Consider the following 11,689-nt stretch of genomic DNA (forward strand, 5'->3'; position numbering starts at 1 on the left):
CATGTAAGCCCTGCTCCAGTGAATTGGGTCTGTGTTCATCATGTCCTTTGCTCCTTCAACTGTGAATTGAGCCAACCTTGCCCTGTTATAGTTGAATAGAGACTTGTTAGGAGCCTTTGCACATCTCCATAATCTCTTTTACAAATCTTTTTCATTATGTTTTTTCTTCCAATTTGAGTAAATGTGCCTTGCACACATCCCGTGTTCTGCTTTTGGAAGAATATCCTCTGTAGCCCCTATTAGTCCTTTCTGCTGATCTGAGATGAACACCCACCCATCCCCTTGATTGCTGATTTTGAGGTATCTGTTTAACTTCTCAACAAACCAGAACCAGGACTCATATGTTTCTTTTTCGACTACAGCCCAAGCTACAGGGTACATCTGATTGTTGGCATCTCTTCCCAAAGCAACAAGTAGCCGACCAAAGCAAGCTCCTTTGAAGAAACATCCATCTAGTCCTATAACCTTTCTGCAGCCAGCAAGAAATCCTTTCTTAATAGCACCAAAGCACATATAAAACCTCTCAAAAACATGCTCATCATCCTTCACATCATCTGCCAGTTTGATAGCAACAGTGCTACCTGGGTTAGTTCTCACCAATTCCAATTGGTAGTCAAAAACCAAGGAATATTCTGAAGGAAATATGCCCTAGAGGCAATAATAAAGTTATTATTTATTTCCTTATAATCATGATAAATGTTTATTATTCATGCTAGAATTGTATTAACCGGAAACATAATACATGTGTGAATACATAGACAAACAAAGTGTCACTAGTATGCCTCTACTTGACTAGCTCGTTAATCAAAGATGGTTATGTTTCCTAACCATGAACAATGAGTTGTTATTTGATTAACGAGGTCACATCATTAGTTGAATGATCTGATTGACATGACCCATTCCATTAGCTTAGCACCCGATCGTTTAGTATGTTGCTATTGCTTTTCTTCATGACTTATACATGTTCCTGTGACTATGAGATTATGCAACTCCCGTTTGCCAGAGGAACACTTTGGGTGCTACCAAACGTCACAACGTAACTGGGTGATTATAAAGGAGCATTACAGGTGTCTCCAAAGGTAGATGTTGGGTTGGCGTATTTCGAGATTAGGATTTGTCACTCCGATTGTCGGAGAGGTATCTCTGGGCCCTCTCGGTAATGCACATCACATAAGCCTTGCAAGCATTACAACTAATGAGTTAGTTGCGAGATGATGTATTACAGAACGAGTAAAGAGACTTGCCGGTAACGAGATTGAACTAGGTATTGGATACCGACGATCGAATCTCGGGCAAGTAACATACCGATGACAAAGGGAACAACGTATGTTGTTATGCGGTCTGACCGATAAAGATCTTCGTAGAATATGTAGGAGCCAATATGGGCATCCAGGTCCCGCTATTGGTTATTGACCGGAGACATGTCTCGGTCATGTCTACATTGTTCTCGAACCCGCAGGGTCCGCACGCTTAAGGTTACGATGACAGTTATATTATGAGTTTATGCATTTTGATGTACCGAAGGTTGTTCGGAGTCCCGGATGTGATCACGGACATGACGAGGAGTCTCGAAATGGTCGAGACGTAAAGATTGATATATTGGAAGCCTATGTTTGGACATCGGAAGTGTTCCGGGTGAAATCGGGATTTTACCGGAATACCGGGAGGGTTACCGGAACCCCCCGGGAGCTATATGGGCCATAGTGGGCCTTGGTGGAAAAGAGAAGGGGCTGCCCTAGATGGGCTGCGCGCCTCCCCCTTCCCCTAGTCCTATTAGGACTAGGAGAGGTGGCCGGCCCCCTCCTCCTCTTTTCCCCCTCCGCGAATCCTATTCCAACTAGGATTGGAGGGGGAATCCTACTCCCAGAGGGAGTAGGACTCTCCTGCGCCTCCCTCCTTGGCCGGCCAGCCTCCCCCCTCTACTCCTTTATATACGGAGGCAGGGGACACCTCTAGACACACAAGTTGATCCACGTGATCTGTTCCTTAGCCGTGTGCGGTGCCCCCTGCCACCATATACCTCGATAATACTGTAGCGGAGTTTAGGCTAAGCCCTGCTGCAGTAGTACATCAAGATCGTCACCACGCCGTCGTGCTGACGGAACTCCTCCCCGACACTTTGCTGGATCGGAGTCCGGGGATCGTCATCGAGCTGAACGTGTGCTCGAACTCGGAGGTGCCGTAATTTCGGTACTTGATCGGTTGGATCGTGAAGACGTACGACTACTTCCTCTACGTCGTTTAAGCGCTTCCGCAGTCGGTCTGCGTTGGGTACGTAGACAACACTCTCCCCTCTCGTTGCTATGCATCACATGATCTTGCGTGTGCGTAGGAAATTTTTTGAAATTACTACGAAACCCAACATATTCTCCTTTGGTGGTATCTTTGTATTTCTCCATCACTAATTTTTTGGCTCTTTTGCATTGTGCAATAGTGACATCTGCAAACATGTCCTTCAAAACATTTTGCTTCAAGTTTTCTAATTTCCATGTCGGATTTGCTTTTATAAGTGCTGCATACCTCTTAGCAATAACTACAAATGTCACTAGTTTGTTGTCTCTTCTTGGAATACAATGATGCTCATCTACAAATGTTGAGACTTGCAACCATTTGTGTCTAGTGGTCCTTGATGCATAAATGACCCACTTACATCCAGGTCAAGAACAGTAAGCTCTAACTTTGTCATGTTCATCTTTGCTGAACAACAAATGCATGTGAGTTTTAATTCCATAGGAAATCACTGCTTTCTTCATGTGCTCTCTGCTTCGGAAAACCATGCCAAGTTGAAAGTTGGGTTTTTCAGCTTTGCTATCAAACCTAGGCCACTTGCTCTTCCTTCTTACCATAGTGGTACCTCCTTCTCCATCACTTTCTTCATCATAAGAGAAATCATCCTCATCAGAGTCAAAATATGGAGTTTCAAAACCAGCATCCAAATCCTCATCAGATTTACATTGCACTTTATTGTCTTGCATTATAATTCCACTTCTTTGTCCTAGCTTCTTAGCTCTCTCATTCCTCCTAATCTCTCTTGCAAGTTTTCTCAGTTCCTCTGCCTCCGAATCCTCTCCGGAACTGCAATCAGGTATTGGTTCATAATCAGTATCCTCTTCATCTGATTTGTCAACAGGAGGTGCTTCTGTTGCCGGAACATGTTCGGTTGAAATCTCATGATCTGCACCAACTGTTGGAGCAACATGAGGTGCTTTTGTTGCTGGAACATGTTCAGTAGATTTTGCCACTGCCCTTCTTCTAATTTGCAACTTAGCAGGTATAGCAACTTCAGCTGCAGTAAAGTGTGCCTCCAACTTAGCAGCACTTGCACAAACTTCTCTCGGTGTTTCATGAGCAGATGATGCGCTGACTTGAGCACTTTCAGCAGGACTTGCCATCTTTTCAAGTAACATCTCATCGACCACTCCAGTGTCAACGACTTGCACACTAATAAGTGTTAATTTTGTCCCTCTCTGCCTAGAGTAAGTTTCTCCTACATTTACTGGCAATAGACATGCACATATGTCAATCTGTTCATCACTTGCACATATGTCGAATTGCTCATCATTAGCAGATAACATGGTTTGGTCTGGTTGCATTTCTTTGTCATTGTCAAAGTGTTGCTGGATTGGCATGTCCAATTCTTCAACAAAAACATCAGCATAACTATCTATTGTTCCAATGTCCATCGTCTTCACTGACTCATCATCACACATGAACATAAGACCATCACTGACTTTTTTCCCTGGAGGCAACCAATGCAATTTGTAGGTGTAACTACCTCTGCAGTGACCTCTTTCCATCTGATGAATATCTTCTGCGGAGTTATATAATTCTTCATAGGACAAATCATCCCTTGGCATGATCATCTCTGCCACCAATTCCCAACGTAATCCAGCTTTCCATCCACTTGCTGAAATGATCCATAATAATGAAACCTGACAAAGAAGTTGTCTAATGGATCGGGACCAGGTGAACCTACAAACTGAGACACGAAGAATTATCATTCATAGAAAAAAAATCTGTTGGATCTTTAGCTCTGACAGTACACAAAAATTAAGAGAACTAACATTTACAGTTTGGACTACAATTGTGATATACGAAGGCAACACATTCAAACAAAAACATTTCATTCAGACAAGTATAGTAGATAATTTACTATGGACTAACATGTTCAGTTCATTCAGACAAGAAAGTGCACTTTTCTCCTTAACCAAACAGGGTAATCATCTACAATAAATTCTCCTAGCAATGCAAGTTCATTCAGACCCATTTACTTTGCACGAGAGATACCAGCTTGTCCTGCACCAAAATCTGCTAAAAAGTCACACCTTTTCCCTAACAAAAACATCCCGTTTTTCATGAACGGAATAGGGCATCATCCAAAACGCACTTGAACAGAACAGGGCGCATCCAAAACACTACTTATCCCCCTAAATCCCTAGCACTGAGATGCCCCATTCCCCTCACCCGAGCCCACACCTCTGCGGCGCACACGATCGTTCACTAGAGCTCGCGATTCCGCCGATGAACGACACCAGAAGCGAAGCAGAGCAGCAACGGAGATGGAGGCACACACACCTGGACACATGGTTTCGTTCCTTCGGCGACAGGCAAGCGGCAGATGACGGCGGCGAGGGCGGATGGGGACGGCGGCGACGGCGGATAGCGCCCTAGCGAGAGAAAGAGGAGAGGCGATTCTGGAGGCGATGGCGCTCACGGAAAAAGAAAGAGAGGAAGGGGACGAGGTGATAAAGGAAAGAGAGGCAACTGACTAATGGGACCTTCTCAGCGTAATTTGCCCAGTTAGCGCGTAATCTGCATCATGGGGTACAAAACCGCTCTAGATTAGACAGAAACCACTCAAGGGGGTTATTAACCCGGTTTTAGTAATTTCAGGGTGTTATTTATCCCGGTTTTGAGTTCAGGGGGTTATGTATCCCAAAGAGTAGATTTGGGGGTGATTTGTATACTTCTTTCAATAGAAAAATCTCTTGGCCCAGCTCAAAAAAAAAGGAAAAGCTCTGGGCCCAGCTCAAAAAAAGAAGGAAAAAACTCTTGGCGAGGAGAGCAACTCGGCCCAGAGCAGCAGTAGCCGCGACACGTTGAAGGATGCAATGGTTACACTAACAGTCTGACACCCATTGACTTGTACAGAAGATAGATGCTACCATGATCACTGCCATAAGGAGGGATATTTCGTAGTCCTCGTTGTTGTGAGCGGCTTGATTCTCTCGACCACGCTGGTTGCTGCGGTCTGGCTACTCGTTTACAGACCAAGCAAGAAAAGAAAAAGATCTCATGAAGCTTCGGATAGATACTTGGGCAGGTGGTAGTGGTGGCCACAGTGGAATCCTGCCAGATGGGGTATATAGGGTCAGTTCTTTTGGCAATTCTCTCAGAATTAACCCCTCATCAGCTTTTCCCAGAATGAGCTAGGAATTGTAAAAAAAAAATGAAATGACAATTCTGGGAGAAGCTAGAGAGGGGGTTAATCCTGAGAGAATTGCCGAAAAGAACTGGCCCATATTGTAGCAATCAAGAGATTAAAGAGATCCGGCCTAGAGAAGAAAAAGAATTTCCACCCCGAGATTAGTGGAGTCGCAAAGCTTTATTACTAGCCATTCTTAGTTCACAATACTATAATTTTTTAGTTCCTGACGTCGTCATCACTAGCCATTTGTGCCCCATCTGATCTCTAATCTAGTTCTCAACATGCCTGAGTTTAGCAAGCAACATTGTTCAGTGTCCGAACTCTGCAGAAGCTCCTATCTATCTATCTACTGTATATATTATCTGAATGTTGGTGTCGGTAGTTCATGATACATCCTCTTGTCAACACGACCTTCGCATTTACAATTGAGAACAAAAACATTCACAGTAGTCATGAACTAACTCACAAACATGCAACTAGAGAAACCACAACATGCAACTACAGTACAAGGTTCTTCAGCAGCAACCACAACATGCAACTAGAGAAACATGGAGCGCTCCAGTAACCATACATTTCATAAACAGGTTTCGACTGAATTCTTCATGTCCTTGGTAACAGTATATAGTTGCAAACTTGCAAGATCCACACACATCCAGGAGCGGCAATACCTCCTCACATCCAGCAAAGCCTCGACATCACAAAATATGTTGATACCATCAGAGCCCGGCAATAACAAAGCACACTCCCTTCACTTATACTATGATAATCCAGGGGATGTTGGCTTATACCCTTCTCAGACATGCATTGGTCCCTTCTCAGATGGTTGGAGAAGATAACAACACAAAAGACTTTCAGTTTTCATTGTTTCAGTGTTGCACGCTGAGGAGCACACAAGTCCCTGATCAACCTTGAAAAGAGTTTCACGTAGACCATAGGAACCCATACACCAGACGCAATGGTCATGATAGCTTGAGAACCAGGTGCAGATCTTCCCAGTTTGACTCAGTCAGTCCTCCAGTCTCTCCGCTGCTTCTCGCTTCATATCCTTCACCATGGACTTGAACGCTGCCACCTCCGCCGCCAGCATCTCATCACCCAGCACAGGACCAACCTCCAATGCTGGAGGGTTGCCCCGTAGACCCTGTAGCTGAACACAAAGGCAGACACAGATAAACATTCATAAGAAGTGATTACAAACATGTGCACTAGCTACTTAAATAGTACAGCCACAATAAAAAACTACTCACCATCTCACGGCATTTCCGGACAGCACGTGCACAATCGCTTGTCGGGTAAGGACGGAACACCTCTGTTACTGACCCCTTGATGACTATTCCGCAGGCCACAACGGTGGAGATGGCTTTTGTCATCCTGAAGATCAAGTGAGCGCCCCTTTTAAATAGTCTCATCTTCTCTTCAGATGTAAGCGGATCATCATCGCCACCCTGAAACAATATGAGCATAAAAATTAAATGAGCATCGTTCGCTTAAATTTTTGGACTGGCAGTAGTTAAACCAATTACAATTAGCATCATGGGGCGTTCGAAGCAGGCCGTGGAGGAGGTTGATCCGGCCGAACTTCTTCACCTCAAGGAGGAAATGTTGGATACTCGTGAGGAAACTACTGGATTACTGGAGGAAGTAGATCTAATGAGAAAAGAAATTCAGGCTACAAATTATAAGCATGACACCATGGCATCAGTTATTTCCGGAGTGCAGTCAGCGGTGTCAGCTTTAAGTGGTCAACTACAAGCTATTTCTGATGCTCCGAAAAATCTCAGTGCAAATGCACCAGCCTCTTCCTCTGGTCCTCCTCCAAGTCATTTGGAACAGGAACCACCACCTGTCAAATCTCCTATTGTGCAGGAAATCCCTAAGGAAGGTCAGCATGATCATCATAGACAATTGACCGAGGAGTTGAAGAGAAGGTTGCTGGTTGAACAAGAGAAAACTAGGCAGTGTGAGTTGTTGACAGGTAATGAACTTCCACCAATCAACACTGCACGCAGAGCTGCTCCACCAGGATATGGAAATGCAGCAATTCCTAAGGTTATATGAGTGCAAGGATCTCCAGCTGCTCCTACTAGGACAACTCGTACACCAGCTTTCTACCAGATACAACAACAGGGCAATAAGCTGCAGCGGGAAGATTATCCCGAAGCTTATGAGAAGGACAGGAGAGCTCAATTCCTTAAGTCAATGACCAAGGGCCCTAAGATGGAATTTCCCAGGTTTGATGGAGCAAACCCTGGGGGCTGGATACGTCAAGCTGAGAAGTATTTTCAAATGGCAGGGGCACCACCAGAATACAAGGTTTCACTAGCACAGATGTATTTTGTGGGCAGGGCAGATGTATGGCTCAGAAGGGCAGGAATTCTCAAGAAACAGTACGCTTGGACACAATTCTGTGAGGAAATTTTGCACAGATTTTCTGCTTCCAGCACTTATGATTTGGTTGACAGATTTAATGCTTTCAAGCAAAATAATTTGTCCATTGCTGAATATACTGATCAGTTTGAGGAACTAATGGCTGAAGTTCAGGAAGATAATCCAAATTTTACTAAAATGCGGTTTGTTAAGTGCTATGTCAATGGGATGAGGGCCACTATTAAGTTCCAACTTCAGCCACTCAGACCAGAAACACTCACATATGCTTATTGGTTGGCTATGGACATTGAGCAAGCAACTACTGCAAGAAAACCCTATCCTCCTCTCACAACTGATAAAAGCAAGTATACATTTCAGCATTACAAAGAACAAGGAACAACTGCAGAAAAGAGCACAGATAACAAGGATCCTCATGTTATACAAAGAGCAAGAGAACCGGGTAAATGTTGGAGGTGTGGAGATGTATGGTTTCATGGCCATAAGTGCAAGCAGGCTCCAGTAATTAATCTGCTCACTGGGGAAGAACCAAATGACTCATCTACTGAACAAGAGGAGGTAACTAAAACAGACCAGTCAGATCAGCAACCTGCAGATGAAAACTGCATGCAGATCTCTTTGCAAGCTATGAGCACTAGTAGGGTCAGTACTTTATCTGTATTGGTTACTATTGGGGACAAACAAGCAGTGGCTTTAGTTGATTCAGGAAGTAATTCTACATTCATGAACCTCAAATTTGCTTTGACAACACACTGTTCTATAGAGCTGTTGCTGTTTCCAGTGGTCTACAGCTCAGGATTTGGCATTTCAGCAATTAAAAAAAGCAATGACTTCTGCTCCTGTTTTGGCCCTGCCAAATTTCACTCTGCCTTCTGTCTTAGAAACTGATGCATCTGGTCAGGGTATTGGGGTTGTTCTCATGCAGCAAGGGAAACCTATTGCTTACTATAGCTCAGTGTTCTGTCCCACAAACTGGTTGTTGTCTACTTATGAAAAGGAAGCACTGGGCACTGGCTATCATTGCAGCTTTGAAAAAGTGGAGACATTACTTAGTGGGCATTAACTGATTATCAGAACAGATCATCAAAGTTTAAAATTCATGACAGACCAAAAAGTTACTGGGAAAATACAGCAGAAACTTATGATTAAGTTGTTGGAATTTGATTTTCAGATACAATACAAGAAGGGCAAAGAAAATGTAGCTGCAGATGCATTGTCAAGGAAATTCACTCTCATGGCTATTTCTCTAGTGACCCTTAAGTGGACAGAAGATATAGAGCAGTCCTATTTACAAGACACTGCTTGCAAGAAGATATTGGAAGAATTACTGGTTTCGCCCAGTCATGAGTCTAATCACAATTCTGTGCAAGGGGGCATTATACGACACAAAGGCAGGATTTATGTGGGCAATGATCTAGCTCTTCAAAAGAGAATGTTAACTGCTTTACACTCTTCTGCTTTGGGGGTGCATAGTGGAATGAAAGCATCTTATCGGAGAGTGAAGAAGATATTTTACTGGCCTGGAATAAAGAAAGACCTGGAAATCTTTGTGGCAGAATGCCCTGTGTGCCAGAAGAACAAGGGTGAGCACTGCCATTATCCAGGATTGCTGGATCCATACATATTCCAGATGTGGCATGGACACACTTAAGTATGGATTTTATTGAGGGACTGCCTAAATCCAATGGCAAGGAGATTATTTTTGTAATAGTGGATAGACTGACAAAATTTGCCCATTTCATTGCAATGTCTCATCCATATACTGTCTAGTCAGTAGCTATTACATTTATTGACAATGTAATTAAATTGCATGGACCTCCCATAGCTATTGTGTCAGACAGAGACAAAATCTTCACTAGCAAGCTTTGGAAGGACATCTTTGCTGCAATGCACATTGATTTAAGATACAGTTCTGCATATCATCCCCAATCTTATGGATAGACCGAAAGGGTCAATCAGTGTATTGAGAATTATTTAAGGTGCATGGTCTCTGCAGAACCAAAGAAGTGGGTGTATCATCTGGCAATGGCAGAATACTGGTATAATACTTCACTTCACTCCTCTTTGCAGAAAACACCTTTCCAAGCTTTATATGGTTATATGATCCTCTAAATATCAGTGAGTTTTCCTTACCTGGGTCAATGGAAATTGGAGTTAATGGCCCTACAGTGGACGGACAAGCACTTATGGGACAGTTAAAACACAACTTACAAGCAGCCCAAGCTAGGATGATTAAGTATGCAGATAAAAAGAGGACAAAAAGAGTGCTAGCCCCAGGAGATATGGTTTATCTGAAGCTGCAGCCATAAAGATTGAATGCTTTCGGGATCAGGCACCACATCAAGCTCCAAAGCAAGTGTTATGGACCTTTTAGGGTGCCGAGCAGAGTAGAAAATGTGGCCTATAAGTTGCTGTTACCAGAGGGTACTCAAATACACCCAGTTTTCCATATAAGTCAGCTCAAAAAGCATATTGGTCCGACAGCGATTCCTTGTGCTAATCTTCCTCTAATTGGCCCTAATGGCCAAGTCAGGACTGAGCCTGTTTTGGCATTGGAAGTTCGTCAAGTACCGAGGAACAATTTACCTGTGGTACAATGGTTAGTACAATGGGAAAATTTTGCCACCGGATGATGCTTCATGGGAGGATGTGGACTTCATCAAGCACACGTTCCCGGTATTCTTCAAGCACACGGTGGAAAGCTGGCGCGAGCACGGCCCACCTTGAGGACAAGGAGTGTTTCGAGAGGGAGGTAGTGTCAGGTATCTGAAGGTGCAACGCTCCATTCAGTTAATGGACGGCCAGGAGGCATCGGCAAGATCTGATCTAACAGCTCACGTCACTCGCCGTATTAATAGCGTTGCTGTAGCATTTCACGTACTGTTCCGTTCAACCTCTGTGTCGGGCTATATAACAGCCAGGTCCAGCTCCTGCGTGGGCATGTCATTTGCTATGTGATCTACTAAATCACTTTACTCATACACTTTACAGCAACTATACTCTGTAATATATACAATTCCTCTTGGCTTGGCCAAATTCGATCCCCAATTCAGCCTCAAACCCTAGTTCGTACAATCACACTCGTCCTCTGATCCACCCCAGGGCATGACAGGTTTTCTCTAAACCAGCCAATCTAGGGAAGAACTGACTAGCAGAATAGCTAGATCTTAGCAGCAACAGTCGGATTTCCGGCAAAATTAGAGTGGAAAATGGCCCGCACCTGCGAGGAGAGGCAGCGAGGACGGGCGGACGAACCGCGGTCGATGACCGCCGGCGACATACGCCGTCGACCCTCCACCACGGACGCCCTGCATACCAGCCGCGGTGGCTGGTCGCCGACGATCCTCCTCGCCGCGCAGCGGAGCGCCGCCATCGCCGCAGCCAAGCGAGACGTTTTTTCTTTCGGGTCAGTCTAGGTCTCACTCGCCTCTTGTTGCTTTTTGGGCTGGCCCTGTTTGGTCTTTGCTTTGTGCATTTTTTAGCTGCGTTGGGCCAGAGATTAGGCAGTATTTTTGTTCCGTGCCTGTTAAGCGCTTCATCAATCCTTTTTCCGGTTTTGGGAACCTTCTAGGAGGTTCCAGAACCGTTTTTTTTTTCTGTTTCTGTTTCTATTTCTTTTCATCTTTTTGTTTTTCCTGGTCTTTATCTCCTTTCTTCAGTTTCTTTTTTTCTTTCCTTTTCCGTTTAAATGTTTTATTTTTAAATTTTGATTTCTTCACAAAACAATGTTTGTGTATTAAAAATTGTTCGCAGTTTTCCAAAAAATGTCTTGTTTTGTAATTTATTCAGGAGTTTTAAAAAATGTTCGTGTTCCCAAAATTTGTTCAGCTTTTCAATTTTGTTTGTAGTTTCAAAAAATGTTCACATTCTTCAAAA

At 43.9% G+C, this 11,689-nt stretch overlaps 1 protein-coding gene across 1 annotated transcript; it reads right to left on the bottom strand.

Moving 5' to 3' along the window:
• Nucleotides 1-5,760: 5,760 nt before the first annotated feature.
• On the bottom strand, nucleotides 5,761-11,268 carry LOC125542881. Its single transcript, XM_048706104.1, has 3 exons — nucleotides 11,034-11,268; nucleotides 6,676-6,873; nucleotides 5,761-6,575 (listed from the first exon to the last, which is right to left on the bottom strand). Exons 1-3 carry the CDS (start codon nucleotides 11,184-11,186, stop codon nucleotides 6,435-6,437), a joined length of 492 nt encoding a protein of 163 aa, XP_048562061.1. The 5' UTR covers nucleotides 11,187-11,268; the 3' UTR covers nucleotides 5,761-6,434.
• Nucleotides 11,269-11,689: the final 421 nt, after the last annotated feature.

Source organism: Triticum urartu, chromosome 3 (assembly GCF_003073215.2).
Source record: "Triticum urartu cultivar G1812 chromosome 3, Tu2.1, whole genome shotgun sequence".
Classification (NCBI taxonomy): domain Eukaryota; kingdom Viridiplantae; phylum Streptophyta; class Magnoliopsida; order Poales; family Poaceae; genus Triticum; species Triticum urartu.